This window comes from Chlorocebus sabaeus, chromosome 8, assembly GCF_047675955.1.
Source record: "Chlorocebus sabaeus isolate Y175 chromosome 8, mChlSab1.0.hap1, whole genome shotgun sequence".
NCBI classification, from domain to species: Eukaryota; Metazoa; Chordata; class Mammalia; order Primates; family Cercopithecidae; genus Chlorocebus; species Chlorocebus sabaeus.
This window is the reverse complement of record NC_132911.1, coordinates 93766080-93790739: the sequence shown is the minus strand read 5'-3', so window position 1 is coordinate 93790739 and position 24660 is coordinate 93766080. Positions and strand designations below refer to the sequence as shown.

The window sequence follows — 24660 nt, the reverse complement described above, 5'->3', positions numbered from 1 at the left end:
GGTAAGTATCCTCCGTAGGTCATGGTTGATGATAAAAGATGCTGTTATGGAATTGAGTTCACAGATAGGAAGGGGGATAATAGAATCCTGAAATAATAGAGGCCAGCTGCTGGTACTTAACCATCAGAATGGTATAATTATCCTGAGTGGCAAGATGGAAGTGGCAGCAGAGCTCTTGACCCAGAGCGAGCTTAAAAGATGCTTAATAGAATAAGGCATGCTTATGGGGAAAGACAGCTAACCAAGAATATACTCAATCTGTTCAGTGAACAGGTAACAAGAATGGAAGACACAAGGCTCAGAGAAGCAGCCTCAATAGAAAGTCACAGTCTCTTTCTGAATTTCATGACCTGAGCCACTTTACCAATCCAGAACCCATTGACTGGTGGAGAGGCAGGACTGCCAGGAAGAAGGACCCTGCAATCCCATAGCAAGAGTATATGGTAATAACCTCCCCGCACCCTACCCTACTCTCAGTCTTTCCCTTAAGGGACCTATAGCCATTCACTTGGAAAACCATACACTGAGGAAAAGAGAATGCCCACATACTTGAAGGGCTGTGGGACATGATCATTATTGATACACATGAACCCAAAATAGTATGGCTCCTGGTTAAAGCAGAGGTATTCAGAAGCCAGAGAGTTAAGGGAGTCCTTGTCCAGGTCTGGCACACAGTGGGTCCACTGAACACACAGACCTACGTGGTGGTCATTTCCCTAGTTCCCAAATACATAATCGAAATGAACATCCTTGGTAGTTCTTACAATACTCACATCAGCTCCTTGGCCTATATGGTAAGAGCTATCAACGTGGGCAAGGCCAACAGGGAGCAGCCTCTGAAATTGTATAGCCATGACAGTGAACAAAAACAATATAGGGGAATGATAGATATTAGTGCTTTCTTTTTGGTTCCCTTTATATCTCCATTTAATTCATCATACTTGACCTACAAAAGCCTGACAGTTCCTGGAGAATAAACAGCTGACTACTGCAATCAACAAAGTAATAAAATTAGAGCTGCCGTACCAGATGTGAAATCTTTACAAGAGCAGAGCAACATGACCTTAGGCAACAGGTTTGGGGTGTTTGGTATGATGACATGTGTTTCCCCAACCTTATCAGAAAGAATCCAAAAGTGCTCATATTTAATTAGAACAAATACTAGAAAATATTTGCAATGTTGACCCAGAGCTAAGTTGTATCTCCTTAACCTCTAGCATAATGTAGTCCCAAGAGACCTGAAGTGTCTGGACATGCTACAGAACATCCCACTGTTCTACTTCAGTGATGGTATGATGCTCGCCAGATTGGATGAGCAAGGATTTGGCAAACAGGCTGGAGGCGTTGGTGAGATATGCATACTTCAGAGTGTGGAAGAAAATTCCTGCAAAATGCTGATGCTTCACTAAATCAGTGAAATTTAGGGATTCGATGATGCAGGGCATACTTTTGTGTGTCCTACTTAAGAAAGATCTGCCTACTTTGAAATCATGTTTTCTTCCACCAATATTTATTGTTTTACTTTCATATTTAAATTATGATTCATCTGGAATTTAGATGAAGTCTAATTCATCTAAATGAATTAGGGGGATCAGTCTTCATTTCTTGTGTTATGTGAACACATTTTTTTGTGTCATGTTAATAAACGGGATCATTAATTTGTGGGGTGGGTGGGGGAACATGAGACTTTCCTTTGTTGCCCTGTAATCACCTTTGAAAAATCAAATTACCTTATGTGTCCACTTCTCTTAGGTCCCTCTATTCTGACTCATTTGCCTGTTTTCTATCCTTGTACCAAGCAAATACTGACTTAATAACTGTAACTTTATAATAGATCTCAGTATTTCATAATTTAAATACTCCAGCTTTGTTCTTCAAAATTGACTTGGCTATTCTAGGCATTTGCATTTCCATATAAATTTTAGAATCTGCTTATCCATTTCTATTCAAAAAAAGCATTTGAGACATTACTGAAGTTATATTGAATCTATAGATCAATTTTGGAGGAAATGACATCTTAACAATCTATGAACATGATCCATTATCCTTGCATTTATCTAGGACTTTTAAAACATTCCATTGGCCAGGCGCGGTGGCTCACGCCTGTAATCCCAGCACTTTGGGAGGCCGAGGTGGGAGGATCACAAGGTCAGGAGATAGAGACCACAGTGAAACCCCGTCTCTACTAAAAATACAAAAAATTAGCCAGGCGCGGTGGCAGGCGCCTGTAGTCCCAGCTACTCAGGAGGCTGAGGCAGGAGACTGGCGTGAACCCAGGAGGCGGAGCTTGCAGTGAGCCGAGATCGCGCCACTGCATTCCAGCCTGGGGGACAGAGCGAGACTCCGTCTCAAAAAAAAAAAAAAAACTTTCCATCAATAATGTTATGTAATCAATAATATTTTGTATTACATATTTTGATCGATGTATTACCAAGTACTTGATTATTTTGGTGCCATTATAATTATACATGTAATTTTCTATTTATTTTCTGGAATATAAGTATACAATTAAATTTTGTATCTAGATATTACATCTAGAACCTTATTAAGTTGATTTATTAATTAAAATAGTTTGCCAACAGTCTTTTTGATTTTCAATATAGGCAATCATGTAATTTGTGAATAATGACTGTTATTTCTTCCTTTCCAAACTTAATGTCTTTTGTTACTTTTTCTCCTTTATTGCATTGGCTAGAGCATCTAAAGCCATGTTGAAAATAGGTGGTAAGAGCATGTACGTCCTTGTTTCATTACTGATGTCATGGGGAAATGTTCACTAATTTACCTTAAGTACAACGTAAGCTGTAGTTTTTTTTGTAAATGTCCTTTATCATGGATGTTTTCTCTATTCCTACTTTGCAGAGAGGTTTTTATCATAAATGGGTGTTAAATTTTATCAATTTCTTTGCAACTATCAAGATAATCGTGATTTTTCTCCAATGTAAAAATTATTCTGATGAATTACATTTATTTTTTTCCCCAATGTTAACCCATCCTTTTGTTTCTGGATAAATCCCTCTTAGTTATGATTATTCTTTTTATAATACTACTTGATTCAATTTGCTAACACTGTGTTTAGGATTTTGCATCTGTGATGATAAAGAGATTGGTAAACCAGCTTTTTTTTTTTTTTTTTTTTTTTTTTTTTTTTTTTTTTTTTGGTGACAGGATCTTGCTCTATTGCCCAGGCTGGAGTGCAGTGGCACATGATCATGGCTTACTGCAGCATTGAACTCCTGGGCTCAAGTGATCCTTCTGCCTCAGCCTCCTGAGTAGCTGGGAATACAGGAGCATGCCACCATGCCCTGCTAATTTTAAACTTGTTTATAAAGACAGGGTCTTGCCCAAGTTGCCCATGCTGATCTTAAACTCCTGGCCTCAAGTGATCCTCCCATCTTGGCCTCCCAGACTGCTGGGATTAAAGGCGTGAGCCACGGTGTTGAGCCTAAACGAGCCTTTTGATAGTGACTTTTCCCCCCTATTACAGAATGCTTTTGAAAGCCAAAATGTATGTGATCAGGAGTGTGCTCTCAGATGTTTATTTGGTAGTGCGCAGGATGCAGCCTACATTATGGGGGACGTGGGTGGTGATGGGTTAGGAAGCTACTGGAATTAGGAGGAGAGCTTGAACCAGCTTGAGACAAGTGGAAACAGAAAGGAAGGGTATTAAATACAGGAGACTGCCCAGTAGTTAGCATGTGATTAGATGAAACGGTGGCATTATGAAATAAAGATGTTAGGACAAGTTGATTTGAACTTAGAAAAGAGTAAAAATAATGAGTTTACTTTGAGGTGAAATCCTTATCTTTGTCATTATTATCACCATCCCTAGAGTCCAAAAGAACACTTGCAATTTAAGAAATTGCAAATGCACGAAACTACATAACTGGTCAGTATTTTAATGCATTTAATTAAAAACGTTCCTTATGTTGCTTTGGAGTTAGTTTTTAAAATTCTTTTCGTTCATAATCAGGAAAGGTAGTAACCTTCGACACCTTAGAAACGTACCCTTTTAACGCAGCACATTTCAATACCGATTGTGTTGTTCCTTTTCCAACCACCAGGTGGCGGCCAAGCGCCCAAATCGCACTCCCGCCTCTTCCAAGGCAGCCTGCGTGGCTCCCGGGAGCGCGCACGTCCCGGAGCCCGTGCCGACCGCAGGCGCCGTATCCGCGCTCGTCTACCAGCCCCGGTTACGCGGTTGCACGCCGGCCTCAGCCCTGAGCAGCCGGACCCATGTGGAAACTGCTGCCCGTCGCGGGTCCGGCAGGAGGTAAGGGCGGAAGGGAAGCCTCGGGGCCCATTTTCCCGGTAGCGACTGCCTCGGAGGAGGGCCTGCGGGTGATGATTCCTGCGTCGCGTCGGTTCCCGCTCGGGGACGCTGCGGAAGCGGTCGCAGAAGCGGCGAGTTCGCTGTATGGCAAGCGCGTATTCCCGGTGGTGCGGCGGCTGTAAGCCGGAATGCAGCGCGGGCGGTGGGGGTGATTGCTGCGCCCCCTGGTGGCCGTCCTCCGCGCCCCTCCCCCGACTCCCCCTCCCTCCCAGCCTCACCGCGGCAAGGTTGCAGCGCCCGGGCTGGATGGCCTGCGGGTGAGCGGCAGCCGGCGCCTAGTGGGAACCCCCAGCAGGAAGTTAGCATGGGCGGACCACACGGGGGCCACACATGACTTTTGTGAAGAACTACCGGACAGTTTGGGGAAATGACTACCACGAGAAGGCTTACTTTCAGTTTTGTTTCAGACTCCTTTTCCACAATGTCATCAGAACAACGGGAAAAGTCGATTTTTTCCCCTTCATTTCCAGCGGTGTGAAATGTGATCACATATTAATTGGTTGCCTGTGGTGGGTGTGAAGGGTCTTGTTCTCGGAAAGTTTACATGATGATTAGCAAAGATCTGTGTAGAGACTAAATGGACTGGCAGGGTAAGAGAGTGTGGAGACGGCCAAACTAAATAAATATTGTGCTGTGAAGACTCACAGGTCAAGGCGTCCCTGGAGACCTGGCTCTCCTGGACTCCTTACTCTTTATCTGCCCTAATCTCTCTGTCACTTGGGTAACGAAATCACGCTCCCAGACGGAACTCCGCATGTCTCCAATATATATACTGTTACTCCAACAACTTACGATTTACAGCAATTTTAAAAGAAACTGATAACCCTTTCCCACTGATTGGAGATGCTCTCTTTAAGATAAAAACAAAATTGCAAAAAATGTACACGTGCATCTTAGTCTGGACTTTGTTGCGTTGGTCTGTGTTGTTCACTCCTGGCCCAATACCATACTTTTAGTTTTATGACATATTTTGCCATCTGGTAGGGCAAGCTCCTATAACATTATTCACATTTTTCTTGACTATCTTTGTTGTTGTTTTGTTTTTTTGAGACGGAGTCTCACTCTGTCACCGAGGCTGGAGTGCAGTGGCACCGTGTCGGCCCACTGCAACCTCCATCTCCTGGGTTCAAGCAGTTGTCCTGCTTCAACCTCCCAAGTAGCTGGGATTACAGGCTTGAGTATCTTTTTTATAGTTTCCAGATATTTTTGTTTATCAAGTTCCAAACATAATATTGTGATTGTTGCTAGGTGATACATTAAGTTTTTAAGTTAATTTGAGGGAACATTGACTTCTTTCAGCATTGCTTTCCCTTTAGAAAAACGATGTAGCCTTCTATCTAGATAACCGTTTTTTTCCTCTTTTTTATTGTGTTTTAAATTTTGTTGTTGTAACTTCTGAAACACCATAGTTAGATAACCTTTGGTATCCTTCAGTGAGGCTTTACTGAAAACACAAGTGTGACATATATAAAGTTGAGTAACATTTGAATAACAAAATAAAGATGTTTTTATTTAATATTTGTCATACTTATATATACTTACATGTATGTGTGTTCGTGTACATGTGTATGTGTCTATCAACTTACCTTTTTTTAAAAAAAATTTGTCTCAGGAGAGCCATACAGACTTTTGACTGGCGTTGAGTACGTTGTTGGAAGGAAAAACTGTGCCATTCTAATTGAAAATGATCAGTCAATCAGCCGAAATCATGCTGTGTTAACTGCTAACTTTTCGGTAACCAACCTGGTATGTTACTAATTTTGTTTTAGTTTCCAGTAAGGGGGTTGAAATCACAAAATATTCTCTTGGTGTGTATGTGAGAGAGAGATCACAGTACTTGTTTTACAGAGCTGTGTAGACTTTTTTAATGTTAACAAAATTAAATACTTATATTTTGGCAGTGGTGCCAGTGGTATTTGTTTATTTTGAGATTTGAAGTTTCTATTTCAGTAATTTACTCTTTGTTTTAGTTAGTTAGAAACTCAGAGGAAGTAGGACATATTTATTTTTATTTGCTTACTAAATATTAATTGTTTACTATTAGTTTGGTGCAAAAGTAATTGCTGTTTTTGCCGTTAGCAGTAATGTGTTTTTATGTGTCAGTAACTGTGCCAACCCTGAGAATAGAACAATGAACAGTTCTTCATGGCTCTGGCTCTTAAAGCGGTTATGTAGCTGTGTGGACACAGGCATTTCTCATATAACACAAGTTTTTGCAATGGGAATTCATTTGTTTTATTAGGGAAATGCTTACTTAGGCCCACAACTCGTTTAAATGGCTTTGAGTTTGTTTTGATCACAACCGTGGGTGATAAAAGTGCTAAAAAAAAATACATAAATATCTGTACTCATGATATCGCTGGTGGAATAAGAAAGATAAACCATTATTTTAATCAAAGATTGCATATATGTGATCTGAATTTGTTAGTTTTATTTAGGTTTTGTTTCTATTCTTTTAGGTATAGAAAAACATTATTGAAATTTCTGCAGAAAAAGTAAAATTGTTACTGTAAGTCAGAAACACTAGCCTATAACCTCATATTCTCATGGCACTAATTTTTGCAGTGTGGTTTTGATACTGTGAAACAAACAAAAAAAGATCTAAGAATGAAGTTGTCATGTTTTAAATGAAACAGACTGCACCAAAGCAAAAAATTCTCAAATGTGTGTGAGGGGTCAGAAAAATCCCCACTGACATACACAAGTAAAAAAATGTGTGTTCTGGGAGGGGTAATCCTGGGTTAAGAAACTTCCCTAAGGGGAAATATGAATTGTAAGTTGAGGGATCTTCCTCTCAAGGCTACGAAAGCAGTAATTTTCTGCTGTGTTGGGAGGTTTGCCACCTGCCTATTGTTTTTTCTTTTGAAACCTTTTTCTCTGAAAAGTGAATGTACTGAGTGGTAAAAGACTTTAAATTATTTGCTAACTTTTCAGAGTCAAACAGATGAAATCCCTGTATTGACATTAAAAGATAATTCTAAGTATGGTACCTTTGTTAATGAGGAAAAAATGCAGAATGGCTTTTCCCGAACTTTGAAGTCGGGGGATGGTATTACTTTTGGAGTGTTTGAAAGTAAATTCAGGTAAGAAATTTTTAAATTGATATTAAAATGGACAGCTTTATTTCAGCCAAATCCTGAAGGAAAATGATATTTCTGATTAATGAATTTAAAACAGTGTAATTTAGTTCCCACTTAGCATAGTATTGGACTCTGTGCCATGAGTGGTTAGTGCGTTTTGTATGTCATGGTGATGGGAGTTTGAGTGGGCCCTGAGGGCCTTCATGGGAAATTACATTTCTTCGATTCCTCATTGGTGAAAGTATAATGTTAACTTTTGGTCATTGTTTTTTCTTCATTTGGACTCAGGACTTAGGAATTGATAATTTTCTAGGTTACAAAGCTGAATAATGATGAGGAATTGATAATTTCATAGGTTACAAAGGGTAACAATAAATAAAAGTTATGATAACAGTATATGATGTGAGCTTAAAGTTTTAAAGTACTAAAAGTTGCCATCTCTGCAACTATGATACTATAACTTTATTTAACTTATTCTCATTTACAGAGTAGAGTATGAGCCTTTGGTTGCATGCTCTTCTTGTTTAGATGTCTCTGGGAAAACTGCTTTAAATCAAGCTGTATTGCAACTTGGAGGATTTACTGTAAACAATTGGACAGAAGAATGCACTCACCTTGTCATGGTATCAGTGAAAGTTACCATTAAAGTAGGTTGAATGTCTTGTTCTTATGTTAAAATAAGTTATTTGAATTTAAGCTTACCCACTATACACAGATTTTTTTTTTTTTAATTACTTTAAGACTATCAGAACTGTTAGTTGTAGATGTATATATACCCACTCCATCCCTTTGTATACCATTTAGGCTTGAGTGGCTTTTCAGGTAACCTGTTTATTATCTGAGACAAGCCAAAGCAACTAAAATTATATTTCACATTTTGTTTAGCATTTTAAAAAGTGATTCTGGTGTCCTTCCACCAAGAAGGTTATGACAGTGCATAGTTTGTGTTTTCAGTCTTAAAGCAACACAACTAGAGATTAATTGCCAGTCTTCAAAGTTAGCATCTCATGTCTCTTCTATCAATTGTCTTCCTCCAGTCTCCAGGTGATTCATCTCCTTTTTAACAGGTTGACTATAGGTTTCTGGGATTCTTTTAGATTAATATCTATAGTAAAAAACCACAAATACTTAGGTTCCTTTATTAAAAAACTAGAATTATATTTTATAGCTAAAGAGTTGTCATGGAGAAAGGCTTGCTGCTCAGCTGGAACTCGTGCTTTTTGGGGTTGTCTGTAATCAAGGGTTTTTGTTATTTTTGCAAGTTTATGAAATTGATTTTATAAATTCAGCAGTGTGATTAGCCTCCAGAGTACTAGTATATGCATATAAACTCACAAATAGTAGATTTACAAATCAAAGTGTCCATTTATGGTTTTCAGAAGGGATGCACCTTTACCAGGATATTTAAGTGTGGGCCCTAGCACAGTCCTCTTTAAGATATTACTTAAGAAGTAGAGTAGGTAATCATCCACTTGCTTGGTTGGTGTGAAATAAGGTCAAAGGTAGTTAGATTGTCTTGAGAGATATTTTACTACGTCTATGACAGACCTGGCACTTCCAGTGAGTGGGATGCTGATGACCACCTTGTGAATTGCTTTGTTACACACACCAACGTGGTTTACAGATTAATTTGTTAAAAAAAAATTCCTGATCATTCATATGCCAAAATAGAAAACCTTGTTGTTATATTATTTTTTTGATAAGTTTTCTGAAAGTACAGTTAGCTTGTATTTTTTAAGTCATTGAATGTTAGAGCCAAAAAGGAAGTCAGAGACCATTTTTTCTTACTATTAGCTACTTAAAAAAAACAAGAACAACAACAAAAAAGCCTTTCAGTTCAACTTTTATTTTCTGAAGTGTAAACTGAGGCATGACTAATTAATTTCCCAAGTCACATGTATTAGAGATTACTCAGTACAGTGTTGATTTGCACATTACTGGTTCATGCTAGTTTATTTCTTTCACTTTGGAAAGTGGTATCTTTCGGGTTCCATACTTGAGAGACACTCTAAATCTGCTTGCCCCTATTTAGACAATAAAATACCCTGTGTTATTAAAAGCATATTCATGGCCTGGTGTTGTGGCTTGCATCTGTAATCCCAGCACTTTGGGAGGCCGAGGTGGGAGGATTGCTTGAGCCCAGGAATTTGAGACCAGCATGGACAACATAGTGAGACTCCATCTCTACAAAAAATTTTTAAAATTAGCTAGGTATGGTGGCATGTGCCTGTAGTCCCAGCTGCTCAGGAGGCTGAGGCAGGAGGATTGCTTGAGCCCAGCAAGTTGAGGCTGCAGTGAACCAGGATCGCGCCACTGCACTCCAGCCTGGACAACAGAGCGAGACCCTGTCTCAAAAATAAAAAAAGCATATTTGTGTTATTCTGAATCTTGTTTTCATTGCCCACTGTAGTATTTTCTAATGTTTGTCATATTTTTTGGATGTATCATATTTGAGACTTATAGCTTAATTCACACGTGAGTTTAAGTTTCTTTTTTTCCACTTTATATGTATTTATTTTGTGCTTTTACCAAAAGTGATTTCTTTATTTACTTCCTCAAAAAGCCTTTACTGCATACAATTTTTTTGAAAGACAATTAGTCTAAAAATATCTCATGTTCATCTCCTAATATTGTCTTCCCTGCAGCAGATGTTACATTTCCTCAATTCTAAAATAATTGTTAACACTTTAATGTCTTTGAAAGTGGAATGCATTTTGAAATTGACTTTTATTTTATATTGTTGCACCCCTTCCAAAAAAGCAGTTTTAAAATTAGTATTATAATTGGTGACTTCTTATAATTGAATTCTAAAATGATGCAGTGACCAAAGACTGACTTCTATTTTATAGATTGCGGCTTCTTTATAAATTTAGAGAGATGAAAGGTAAAACATTATTTTTTATGAGTGTAGACAGCCTCTTTGTAGTTTATAATTTAAAACTTTTCTTTAAAAAAATGTTAGCATATGAATATATATATTCACATTTTCTTCATTGTAGACTATTTGTGCACTCATTTGTGGACGTCCAATTGTAAAGCCAGAATATTTTACTGAATTCCTGAAAGCAGTTCAGTCCAAGAAGCAGCCTCCACAAATTGAAAGGTATATTATGTATTTTAAATATAACAAGATGTCACTTATAATATATGATAGCATTGATTTTTATTTAGGTTGATTCCCTCTTTAATGCTTGTTTCAGAATGTAATAGTTACTGTTATAGTTCTGTATTATTAATGGAAGGTTTTTTGTTAGTATGTAAAGAAAGAGTTTCCCAAATTTCTTTGTTGGTTATCCTGTATCTCTGAAACAAATGTTAAATATATGCTAATATTTGAAGAAAAAAATGGAAAGACAGTAAATGGCACTGAGGTATGGTCAGAAGAGCACATCTGTCAGGTCCGGGCATCACACCACAGTTAGCTCTGGAATTGTGTGGTGCAGCAACCCTCTTTGGGAGCCACATAGTCCAGAATATTAACAGCACCATAGCTTTGGGAATGTAGCTCAGTTTTTCTGAGCTCTAGTTACTCATTTCAAAATTGAGACTAATACCTACCTAGCCGAGTTAAAAAGTCAGGAAACAACAGATGCTGGTGAGGCTGTGGAGAAAGAAGAACGCTTTTACACTGTTGGTGGGAGTGTAAGTTAGTTCAACCATTGTGGAAGACAATGTGGTGATTCCTTAAGGATCTAGAACCAGAAATACCAGTTGACCCAGCAATCCCATTACTGGGTATGTACCCAAAGTATTAAAAATCATTCTGCTATAAAGACAAATGCACACATATGTTTATTGCAGCACTATTTACAATAGCAAAGACTTGGAACCAACCCAAATACCCATCAATGATAGACTGGGTATGTGTCCATACCCATGCACATAAACACCATGGAATACTATGCAGCCATAAAAAAGAGTGAGTTCATGTCATTTGCAGGGACGTGGACGAAGCTGGAAACCGTCATTCTCAGCAAACTAACACAGGAACAGAAAACCAAACACCATATGTTCTCACTCATAAATGGGAGTTGAACAGTGAGAACACATGGCCACAGGGAGGGAAACATCACACCCCAGGGCCTGTCAGGGGGTGGGGGACAAGGGGAGGGAGAGCATTAGGACAAATACCTAATGCATGCGGGACTTAAAACCTAGATGACAGGTTGATAGGTGCAGCAAACCACCATGGCATATGTATAACTATGTAACATATGTAACAAATCTACACGTTCTACACATGTATCCCAGAACTTTAAAAAAAAAAAAGAGGCCGGGCGCGGTGGCTCACGCCTGTAATCGCAGCACTTTGGGAGGCCGAGGCGGGCGGATCACAAGGTCAGGAGATCGAGACCATGGTGAAACCTCGTCTCTTCTAAAAATAGAAAAAATTAGCCGGGCACAGTGGCGGGCGCCTGTAGTCCCAGCTACTCGGGAGGCTGAGGCAGGAGAATGGCCTGAACCCGGGAGGCGGAGCTTGCAGTGAGCCGAGATTGCGCCACTGCACTCCAGCCTGGGCGACAGAGCGAGACTCCGTCTCAAAAAAAAAATAAAAATTAAAAAAAAAAAAAAAGAAAGAAAATGTTATGCCAGTTAGAAATTTTACTACTAATTTTAATCTGTTTTGAGCTGTTATAAGCTATTTTGCTTAATGTTAGATTTTTAGGGACTGTTTATACCTGATAACAGCTGTTAAAAGTAACCAAAAATCAGGTTTTTCTCTTTGTTTATAATTTTTATCTGGGAAGTTTTTTTGTATTTTATACTCCAGTTGGCAGATAATGCGATATATTTGGACTTTGGAAAAAGATACTCAGATTTTAAAATAGAGACTTCTTATCGTTTTTTGAGTCCAAGACCCCTGAATATGTGCCAGGTCTGACCCACAGACCCTGACCCAGCGACAGATGAACAAATGCACTCAAACACAGGTATCCAGTGAAAGAGTGAGCTAGGGGGCTGAGCCACCCACAGACACTGAGGAGGGTGTTGTAGAGTTAGCAGCCACAGCCCAACTAGCTGGTGCTGTGGTCGTTTATTCAGTATAGATTTAATGACAAAGGCTTTGAGTCTACACACTTGTGGATAATTAACATGGTTCCTGTCCGGAGAGAGCAGTCCTACGAATGAAAAAAGGTCAGGTTCCAAGCTAAGTAACTTACCTAGATCAGTTTCTTCACATCCCTTGTTATCTAACCTAAGCTTTCAGGCATTGTGTAAGAGAATTTGGCTGCCTTCAAATGTAAAACCTTCTGGCCTTCCAAGGTTTGCATCCCTCTACATTTTTTCCCACCACCCTGACTGAACTCCTGCAAATATGAAAGCAGGCCAGGCATGGTGGCTCACGCCTGTAATACTAGCACTTTGGAAGGCCAAGATAGGCGGATCACTTGGGGTCAGGAGTTCGAGACCAGCATGACCAACATGGAGATACCCTGTCTCTACTAAAAATGCAAAATTAGCCTGCTGTGGTGGCAGGTGCCTGTAATCCCAGCTACTTGGAAGACTGAGGCATAAGAATCCCTTGAATCCAGGAAGTGGAGGTTGCAGCGAGCCAAGACCCCACCACTGCACTCCAGCCTGGGCGACAGAGTGAAACTCTGTCTCAAAAAAAAAAAAAAGAAGAAGAAGATGAAAGCACTGGTCTCTGTTCAAGAAACTTCACTGACATAACTACAGACTTGCGTAGTATTTTAACAGAATCACATTTTTCCCTGAAGCCTCTTGATAAGTCTCCCTGAGGAAGTACATAAAATCTTGTAAATAATGACTCTGGCGACAGATAATGAACTATTCTTAATTCTCGATTATACTTGACGGTAGAGGAGTCTGATAAGTTTTCACTACTAGTGATATATTTTGTGGTCTTGGAGTTTTTAGAATTAGTCATTGATTCCTTTTTTTGTTCACATTGTCAGTTGTATTTAACCTAGGGTTGTTTTTGATCAAGTTCCACATAATTTTTTTCTAGATTCAGTTTTTGATTGTATCAATGTACATGATGACTATGCAACATCCCTACCATAAGATTGTTGAATAACTCCTAATTCGGTGTTAACTAGAACAGGTTATTTATTCTATTAGCCCATGTTTGATGATGGCAATTGATAGTAAAATTTTTACACGTATGTAGTTATTTGCCTTAATAGAGTCCTGTACCTATCTGGATCCATTTTGATGTGCTTGTTGAAAGCTCATTTGTCTGAGTACTCAATTAACAGAAAAAAGATTCAATTTATAAACATTAACTAGTAGAGGGAATGGGTTACGAAAGGGATGTGAAATAAATTGTGGTGACTGTATTGATTACGTAAGTACCTCTAATGTTCCAAAAAAGTATGACTGCTAGTCCTGGATTTAAATTAGGACGCATACTATAATATTTTTTTCCAGTAAAACGTACAGTCTTATTTAGTACAGCTATGTCTACATCTTTGCACTGTTATCAAGAAACAGGATATGACAGTTATAACTTCACGTACATAAAATGATTTGCAATATCTCATTTTCCTTGACTGTCATCAAAGTAGCTGAATTAGATGAAGTCATTTTTAGAAGAATACATTTAAAAGGAGTGTTCAATTTCAATAATCTGTGCTTTAATAGAGGAGATTTATATGTCTAAATGTAAGGAGATTATCCCCAGAAAGGAGGGGGAGTTGGCTTTTATTTGAGTTTTTACAAAGTCATGTTGTAGGATGGTGTATTAATTATTTCAAACAACAAGTATTGTTTTAGGGAGATACTCTTGAGAGATGGAGTCCTCCATGGGTCCCTTGCATTCATAAACAATTTGCTGCATAGGCCAAGAATGCAAGGCCTTGATTGTCGTTTACACAGACCATTTCTCGAGGGTATGTTTGCAGTGAGAAACCTCGAGGATTGAAGTAATGTTTCCTTCCTGTGACAAAATGTAGGCTTGCTTATGACCTGTTGTAATACTGGTGGTTTCCCAAGTCCAGTGTTCCTCTGTCCTGTAACACACACCACTGTATGTACCTTCCACTGTATGTACCCTCTACGTCTTACCTATGGGACCTGGTCAGAGAGGAGACCTGCAACAAGCATACTGGGGTCATGCTGCTTGCTTTGCTGTGACTCAGGAGTGTTTGTCTTCTGCCAGCATCCTTGAAACAGGAACAGGTTGGCTTATCAGCTGGTAATCAAATCTCAGACCCAAAAGACACATTGGCCTGAAATAATCTCAGTAAATGAAAGTTTGACAGTTTAGGAAGCTTATAGAGGCCACCTTACATAGTTAATTTAAATCGAAGGCAAGAAATTTAGCTAGTATTAGTAACTTTTTTCAGGAGATAGAACCTCACATTTGCAAACTGTGAATGTCACTGTAGTCTAGCCTTTTCCAGATCACCAAAAAATAAAAATAAATAAAGCCATATAGTAAATGGTTCTAGAAATTATGAACATATGCCTGCAGGACTAATGAAATAAGCAGCTGTCCAGATATTGGACAAATAAATATGTGTGGCTTGGCATACAGTTTCTAGAGCCAGAATTATACATGGATTCAGAAAAATTGTGTATTTGCAAAATCTTGGTACAGAAGTGAAGATGATATACTGTAGGTTAGATGAAATTTATTGAAGATCATGTAACGAATTTAAGTAGAAAATGTGAATGGGAAAAAGCAAAATTTCTAGATTAACATCATTTTGTAGAATTTATGTACCAGTTACTATGTAATAGAACATAATTATTTGTAGCTCTTGAAGTTTCTATATAAATGAACCCAAAACATTTTAATTTTTTAATGATAGAAATTGGAGATCACTTTTTATTTGTAGTATCATTATATTCAGTCAATATGCCTCTAGCCTAAGTCTCTGACAGGTTACTTTCCTATTTTCCAGTTTTTGTACTAGTTTATTAAATTACTAGAGTGTCAGAAATGCTTTAAAACTTCTAGAATGTAATGCTTCAGAAATACTGATTTTTTAATGATCTCTTCACATTCATCACTAGGCTCTTCTTTCTCATTCTCATCATTACACTGGTAAAGAGAAAAAGGCTTATGTGGTATTTGAAGTTCTAGAACATAGTGTTTTTTAATCACTGTATTAATTATGTATGAATGTATCTATCGTATATCAAATATATATATTACTAAGAATAATCCGTGTTGGAGTCATAGCCTGCATTTGGTTAGCTTCTAGATAATACAGTTTTGTATTTTTTTGTTCAAGATTGATCTTACCAAGTATTGGGGCTCAAATTTATCAGTGTTCTCAAAACAAAACCAAAATACATTGTACAAGTTCTAGAATTTTAATACTCAAATCTATACTTGAGGGAATTGAAGGATGTTTATACTTTTTATTCACTTTTCAATTATTAGGTTGAATTTTTATTTATATTTTGTAATGTCAGTTTATTTCTAAATATATATTGAATGTCTACTGTGAAGCAGGCAAGATAGACTTGAGGATATAATGATGAGCCAAAAAAAGTTACAGTTTCTGCCCTCATGGCACTTAGTGGAGGAGTCAGCTGTTAAAGAATCACACTAATAAAGTTAGAACTCTGGTAGAGTTGTTAGAGAGGCCTAACAGACTACCATACATGTATGTTTAGGAACCTGGCTCAAACTTCATTGAACTAAGCTACAGTTAGCTGCTCCCTGGCTACTGTAAACTGTTATCTATGGCATAATTAAGAATGACAGTGTGAATAATAGAAAGCTGTAGATAATTTAAAAATCATTCAACTTTAGTGTTTCGGGAAAGCAGGAAGAATCTCACATCTACTCAGTGATAGTGTTGTAGTCATATATGACTGTAACACACAGTCATATGTGTTAAACATTTACATACTGGTTTTGTCTGTAACTGGCTCTGTAATCTGTCCTGGTGTTGTTACATTATTGTGTGGACTAACTGGTAAACTAGTTATTTGTGTATAAGTAAAGTGTTAGTTAGCTTTTACACTAAAAAAGTATAAGTTATGGGGGAATGTTTATTAAGAGGTAAGGGATAAAAAAGATTCAAAGAGATACTAAAATTGATCCTTTTTATGTGTCCGAATGTCTACTAACTTTCCAGTGCTCTTATTGTAGATTTAGTTTTTGTTAACAGTTAAAATAGTTTCCACTGTTCTATGTATATTTTAAAAGTAAAATAAATAGAATTTTAAAGTTGGTTATTTAGAAAAACCAGAACTAACGCAGTGTCCTGCATTCTGTCATGCCAAGTGAGTCTGCTCTTGCCTGCAGATAACTCATTTGAGATTGCAGCTTCCGGAAATCATTACTTTAAAATAGGCTTACAGCATCCGTTGTAATGAAATTAAAATACCTACATCAGTTATCAAAACAATTTTAAAGTAATATAACTGTTCAGTCATAACTCAGCTTTACTTTATGAAACATGTATGTTTCTAAGGAGAAGTCCAGGGGAAAGATGTAAGGTAATTAGTTGTAAAATGCTGGATGGTGATTCTTATTGACTGCAGTGTTTTTACCACGCTGGATGTTGATCTCTGCAGGTAGTTAACTCTTGATTTGTGACTGATTGTCCAGGTTGTGAATTTCTCCCTCCCTACATTGTCCCCTTATCATCATCATCACGGGTTAGTAATTTTTACTGAAAGGAAGAGAGAGAAGTTGAAATGCTGGTCAGTTATGAACACCTGTAGCAAAAGATCTGATTATACAGGAAGTTGAAACTCTAGACTGATGACGGGTTTAAGAATTATCTGTTGATATTTCTCCATTTTCTTATTTTCCTTTATTTTCATGGATGATTAAGATGTTCTTATAGCATTAAATTAAAGAGCTAAAATGTTATATTCTTTAGTCTTTTTTTGTAAATTTTATTTAAACTGAGTAAATAATGTAAGTTTAAAAATTTCCTTAACTTCTCCAAAGAGATCTCTAACAAAACACTCATAATAGATTGTGTTAATAGAATTGAAACATGAGCATTTTAATAGATATTGGCTCCTAAGCAAACACAAGATGCTAATAGAATTTGATCTTTATGGATGATGTTTCTCTCAACCTTTTGCAATTCAGTTACCTTGTTTGAGTCATGTGTGTTTAATGTTCATATTGTTATGATTGTCTACCTTGGATTATTTATTTTGAGGTATTAATGATCAATTCTAGCTCTTTGTGTCACCTGCCACCATATTTCTAGAAAAGGCAATTAGATGCTTTTTGTCATTTTGTCCCAGATAAAATTCTTACTTAGAAAAAAAAAATACTATAATGGTATTATGGAAATTATGCCTTTTGAGTGTCAGATAGTCACTCCATTTACAAATTTAATAGCAAACATAGTAGTATGTAATTAGAATATACTTTAATTATTTTTACAGTTTTTACCCACCTCTTGATGAACCGTCTATTGGAAGTAAAAATGTTGATCTGTCAGGACGACAGGAAAGAAAACAAATCTTCAAAGGGAAAACATTTATATTTTTGAGTGCCAAACAGGTAATTATGTTATAAGCTAAATTTTCCCGAAGAATACTTTACAAACTAGAATACATTATTAACTCTTATCAATAGTTGTTAATGTATTTCATTTTGGGATTTTGTGTAAAAGTGTGAAGTAGAATAAAAAACTGCCCAGGCACCAGACTTGCCCAGTCAGTGATCATGGCTGTGATTACAGGGTTTCTTAAAATCTGTGATAACTGGCCTATTCATAAATACACAAGTGAGGAGGACAGGAAACTTAGTTTTAACTTCTTTAGTTAGTAAGCTAAACCTCTTTAGGTAGGAAGCTAACTAAAGAAGTTCAATCTGTTGAATATGTTCTGTGTGCCAAAATGGGGTTTCTGAGAGTTTATGTTGTAGTGGAGAAATGCAGGTAAGCCCACAGTTACAGTGCTGTTAGGAAGTGTGATGAGGAACCACAGAGAGTGTAACAGTTCCAGGGCTGCAGAGACTTGTTGAACTAGGGACTTTCTCAGAGTGGGAGCTGAAATTACCTACTCAAGAAGTAGCACCAAGTCTTCTTGAATTGTACTTCTATGTTTCCCAAATCAAATTCTTATAAGAATGTGTTCAAGACATTATTACATTTTACTTTTTAAAATGTTTCCTTCCATTTTTAGCATAAGAAATTGAGTTCTGCAGTTGTCTTTGGAGGTGGGGAAGCTAGGTTGATAACAGAAGAAAATGAAGAACATAATTTATTTTTGGCTCCAGAAACATGTGTTGTTGATACAGGAATAACAAACTCACAGACCTTAATTCCTGACTCTCAGAAGAAATGGATTCAGTCAATAATGGATATGCTCCAAAGGTATAGAATTATTCTTTATTAGTAGAAAACTGCAAGTAGGAGATTTTATGTTTAACCTTTTTGGTTGCTTTTCACCTAACAACGTAAAAGTAGATACAATAATTTTTTTTTTAATTGTTTATTTATTTTGAGACGGAGTCTTGCTCTTCTCACCCAGGCTGGAGTACAGCAGAGCGATCTTGTCTCACTGCAACTTCCGCCTCCTGGGTTCAAGTGATTCTCCTACCTCAGTCTCCTGAGTAGCTGGGATTACAGGTGCACACCACCATGCACAGCTGATTTTTGTACTTTTGGTAAAGACAGGGTTTCGCTATGTTGGCCAGGCTGGTCTTGATCTCCTGACCTCGGGTGATCCACCTGCCTCGGCCTCCCAAAGTGCTGAGATTAGTGGTATGAGCTACCACACCTGGCCTAGTTTTTTTGATACAGGGTCTTACTCTGTTGTCCAGGCTGGAGTGCAGTGGCACAATGTTGGCTCACTGCAACCTCCGCCTTCTGGGTTCAAACGATCCTCTGCCTCAGCCACCCTAGTAGCGGGACTACAAGTGTGCACCACCACACCCAGCTAATTTTTGTATTTTTAGTAGAGACGGGGTTTCAACATGTTGGCCAGACTGGTCTCAAACTCCTGTCCTCAGACGATCCACCCACCTCGGCCTCCCAAAGTGCTAGGATTACAGGCGTGAGCTACTGCACCCGGCTGATACAAGAATTAATAAAAGGTTTTATAGTGTAGTATACTTGAAAATTAATTGTGACTTGGTATATTAGATATAGAATATCTTTATTCATGACAGTTTTACTCAAAAATATTTTATGCTCTTTTGTTATTTTAATAGAATTTGTAGAGTTTACCTCTGTAAATTAACAAAGTAGTGTTAAGTTTTTTTTACAGAATATGTTGCGTTTGAGAAAGTTAAAACTCAAAGGTGAAAGGTTTTCTGCAGTTGCCTAGCGTTGAAATGTAGTTGCCCTTTGATGGTTATTACCCATTAGAAATATTTCTCTCGTTATATAGGCTATTATGGGAAAGCAGAAAAAAAAGGCAGATTGGTTGAAATGATGTTTGTAGTGTGGAGGGAGACTGTAAAAGAGCTAACTGAAGGATTTTCCTTAGACCTTAATTTGCATTAATAGTCTTAGCGTTGTTGAAGCCAGTATGTATTATAGAAATACCAGGCTTGGCAGTCTTCTGACTAAATTGCTCTTCATGTAGCAAAAAGAAGGTGAGTCTTAAAGTGTTTATATGCCTGAAAAGTCCACAGCCAGCTTCCTACAAAAGATTCATTTTTCCTGTCCCAGGAATCCTTCTGACCATGGGGATTTTCTTTTTTTCTCTTACAGGCTTGCTGAAATAAAAAGTAAAATTTTAGTCATCTATCCTATACATATTTTACTTAATTGAGATGTATTAACTACTGTAAAAAAGAAGATGTACTGTATAACAAAAATACTATCTTACTACTACAACACAAATTTACTGTAGTTCCATTGTGTTTTAGGCACTGGAAATATAATGAAAAACAAGATAGTCATGGTCCCTGCCATCACTGGAGCTTACTGTCTAGAGGGAGAGACACAGAAAGACAAGTAAACAAATCATTACACATGTATATAAAGGAAGCAGTAACCTGGCAGTGGGGAAGAAGCTTACTCTAAACAGAGAAGGCCTCTTTTAGACAATGTCTTACCTATGACCAGTTTTTCAAAGAGCCAGACAAAGAATGTGCCAGGCAGAGCAACAGCAATAATATATAATAATAATGAAAAAATTATCCTACATAGCAGGTCTTGGCCTAAGAATTTATGTATGTATAAACATTTAATCCTCAACCTATATATTATTTACTGTTGTGGTCCTCACTGTGCAGATGAGGAAACTGAGGCAGAAGGGGGTTTGCATATAGCAGAGGCAGTGAGCACGGTCGCCAGGATGTGAGCCCAGGCAGTTGGATTCTGGAGTCCAGGCTCTTTACTTTCAGCATATATTGACCCTGAGGTTAAAAAAAAGTAACTGGAGTACGAGGTAACTCAGACGCTGGTGTCTTGATCATGAGGTGACACTTGGCTCCTGTTACGATATGGTTTTTTGGGTTTTTGGTGGGGGTGGGGGTTGAGACAGGGTTTCACTCCCTTGCCCCAGGATGGAGTGCAATGGTGTGATCTTGACTCACTGCAGCCTCCACCTCCCAGGCTCAAGCAATTCTCCTTCCTCAGCCTTCCAAGTAGCTGGGTCTACAGGTGGACGCCACCACGCTGCTGCTAATTTCTTTATTATGAGAGTGGGTTTTGCCGTGTTGCCCAGGCTGGTCTCGAACTCCTGAGCTCAAGTGATCTGCCTGCCTCAGTCTCCCAAAGTGCTGGGATTATAGATGTGAGCCACCGCACCTGGCCACAATACATTGTTTTGAGGGAGTGCAGTATTATATTTTGAGAAAGACTGTCACTTAAATAATACCTGTTAACTTAGTTCAAGCCAATGAAGGAGCAATTATATGAAGCAGAGTGGCCAGTAAAGCCAGCTATTGACCGAACTTCAACAGGGCAACGTTGTGATCGGTGATTGCCATGGCTGTATTGATTAGATGTCAGAAGTGAATATAGGAAATCTGTGGTAAAGATTAAGTGTCTTCTGGAGAAGATTAGAAGTCCAGGGGAACAATACAACCCTGATTTTTGTTCTTGCTGAGGCCTTTTTCTGGTATCTCAGCTCAAATTTTGGTAACTCTTCCTGTTATTAATTTAATTATTTTCTCTTTATTATCTCCTCCTGCTTTTCCTTCTTTCCTGACCTGTTCCCCAGCCTTGCACAGAATTGGATGAATCATAATCCTTGGTCTGTGACACATGCTCATTATTGATCTGTGCATAATACACATTTATTTTGTTCACCAATTATTTAATTAGTTATTTTTCAGGCAGTAAGTGTCTGAAAAAAAATCTATCATCTAAAATACCAGCCAGATCTTTGAAAATAACTTACATGGTTACCCCCGCCCATTTTCTCCTGTGTGAAATGACTGTCATCTGGAATCCAGTTAACAGTTGTGGATGGCCAGAGCCTGGTCAGAAGCTCAGGGTGCAAGGTGGGAACCAATCTTGGATAGGACACTATTCCATTGCAGAGCACACTGACACACCCACCCACAGTCACTCAGACTGGGACAATTTGGACACACCAGTTCACCTAATGTGCACATCTTTGGAATGTGGTAGTAAAGCAGAGTACACACAGAAAACCCACACAGACACTGGGGGAGAGTGCAAACTCCACACAGACAGCGGCCCTGGTTAGGAATCAGTTTTTTTTCTTGCCGATGTTATAATGAAATGACACTGAATGAAATGATGTTGTTCAAGGACCTGCTGTATAGTAAAAATCTTTTCTGTGTTAGTCAGTGCTTTAAAGATACTCACCTATGTTTTTTACTAGTATTTCGATACCATCTGTTTTTGACATTTGTTTTTAACTTATCTGGAATTCTGTTTTATACCAAAGTTACGTACATGCACTTCTGTGTTTTTGACTTTATTCTTTTTTGTTCATCAGTCTGCCTTTCTTTGTACCGATACCTCATTGTCTTAATTAGTACAACTTCCATGAAGTCCTTCTAGCTGGTAGAACAAGTCTTTTTTTGGTCTTCGGAAGCATCCTGACTATTCTTGGCCCTTTATTTTTTCATTTACATTTAGAATCATCTTTTGCTAAAGTTTGTTTGGATTTTGATTAGGAAGTGCACTGAATCTACAAGTAAACTTGAGAATGAACAATTTATGTAAATTTTAATTATTTTTATCTTTGAATGTGGTGTATCCATTTATTTGGGTTTTCTTGAAATCTCTTAATAGAATTTTATACTTTGTATATAGAGATCTTGAATATCTTACTGTATTTATTCCTAGCTAGTACATATTCTCTGATATTATTATAAGTGAATATTGTCAGTTTAATTACTTTTTCTAGTTCACTACTGCTGTAAAGAAATTCAGCTGACATTCAGATATTCATCTTATATCCAGCCATCTTGCCAGACTCCTCTTTTTTCCTAATAATTTATCTATAGTCTTTTCTATAAATCATATCATCTATAAGGAATCATATCATCTATAAGGAATGTTTCCATCCTCCTTTCTAATCCTTATTTCTCTGATACCTCTTTTTTCTGTCTCTCTGTTTCATACCAACTGGGACCTCCAGAGCAGTGTTGACTAGAAGTGGTGATAATGTCCACATTTATCTCACTGTTGACTTTAAAATAAATGCTTCCAGTGTTTCTCCATTAAGGGTGATGTAATTTCTGTAAAGCATTATTAAATATGTATTAAAACGTTTCTATTTTATGTAACCATTCTTCATAACTAATTCACATAGTATAATTTATAGTTGCAAAAGTTAGTAGAGTAATAAAATACCAGTTTTGAATTACCTGAATTATAGGTAGGTATATGTGATCACTTGATTATAAAGCTTTTTAAAATTTTATTTTTTTAGTCTGATACTTTAATTGCACATGTAACTGAATCCTATTTAAGCTCAATACACAGAAAAAGACACATTAAGCATTTGAAAAAGACCTTGCAAACTAACCATTTAAAATATCTTGACCGAGCAAGGTGGTTCACGCCTGTAACCCCAGCACTTTGGGAGACTGAGAAAGGCGGATCACTTGAGGCCAGGACTTCAAGACCAGCCTGGCCAACATAGTGAAACCCCATCTCTACTAAAAATACAAAAATTAACTGGGTGTGGTGGTGTGTACCTGTGGTCCTAGCAACTTGGGAAGCCGAGGGCACAAGAATTGCCTGAATCTGGGAGGCAGAGGTTGCAGTGAGCCATGATTGTGCCACTGCACTCCAGCCTGGGCAAAAGAGTGAGACTGTATCTCAAAAACAACAACAACAACAACTTTACAATGAGTATTAAAAGACAGGTCGTAGTTCTTTGTTAAAATTTGAGGTGTAATTTTTATATGATATTAAACAGTGTATTTTTGTTTATATAAAAATCAGTCATTGACCTTACAGAACCACAAAAAATAGGTTCACCATAAGATTCCTTTAATGTGAAGATACCTTAATTACATGTAAATTTGGCAAAATGATTTGATTTACTATACTTAAAGTTGTAACACATGTATAGATATACGTTAGGTATAGTTCTATCTACTTCTCTCCATCCTTCCTCTCTCCCTTCTTTTTTTCTTCTCTTTGAAGTTTCATCTTAGTCCTCTGATATTAAAATAATTTTATAGCACAACCATCTTTGGGGGAACAGAGTGAATGCATCTCCCTTCTCTCTCCTCCTTCCTTTGTTTTTATATTCACTCTTTTGTTATTCAACAAATATTTATTGAACAAATCATAGATTTGTTTGTAAAAGCCTGTTGTTATTTTTTTTTATTTTTTATTTTTTTTTTTGAGATGGAGTCTCATGCTGTCATCCAGACTGGAGTGCAGTGGCATGATCTCAGCTCACGGCAACCTCCACCTCACAAGTTCAGGCGATTCTCTTGCCTCAGCCTTTCAAGTACCTGGGATTACAAGTGTGCGCCACTACACCCAGCTAATTGTTGTATTTTTGGTAGAGATGAGGTTTTACCATCTTGGCCAGGCTGGTCTCAAACTCCTGACCTCAGGTGATCCACCCGCCTCAACCTCCCAAAGTGCTGGGATTACAGGTGTGAGCCACCATGCCTGGCCATAAAAGCCTGTTCTATTGTTTAATGTGGGTAGTACTGTTTTCTTTTTATTCCAAAAATTGTAGAATTGTACAGCTGGGAAGATCTATATTCTTTAGCCCTTTCTTTTACAGGTAAAGTTAGTGGAGTTACTGAAAGATGGTAGACTCGTCAGCGTAACAGTGCCCCAGCGAGTAAGCTATTATAGTACTCTGCATTTGAAATTTTGTCTATACCGTAAAATTATTTGGGAGGAAAAAAAAAAGAGGTTGCTTTATCTTGACATTGTTGTCTTAATA

The 24660-nt window shown here is 37.7% G+C and overlaps 1 protein-coding gene across 2 annotated transcripts in view; it reads left to right on the top strand.

The window, feature by feature from the left end:
• Positions 1-4117: 4117 nt before the first annotated feature.
• NBN (nibrin) overlaps positions 4118-24660 on the top strand; it is a 49946-nt gene continuing 29403 nt past the window's right edge. For both annotated transcript variants that reach the window (XM_008001043.3, XM_008001042.3), the window contains exons 1-7: positions 4118-4273; positions 5946-6079; positions 7268-7416; positions 7901-8060; positions 10413-10516; positions 17749-17866; positions 18493-18683. In XM_008001043.3, coding sequence (XP_007999234.3) covers positions 4237-4273; positions 5946-6079; positions 7268-7416; positions 7901-8060; positions 10413-10516; positions 17749-17866; positions 18493-18683 — 893 coding nt within the window. In that variant the 5' untranslated portion in view covers positions 4118-4236. The remainder of the gene's footprint in view (positions 4274-5945; positions 6080-7267; positions 7417-7900; positions 8061-10412; positions 10517-17748; positions 17867-18492; positions 18684-24660) is intronic.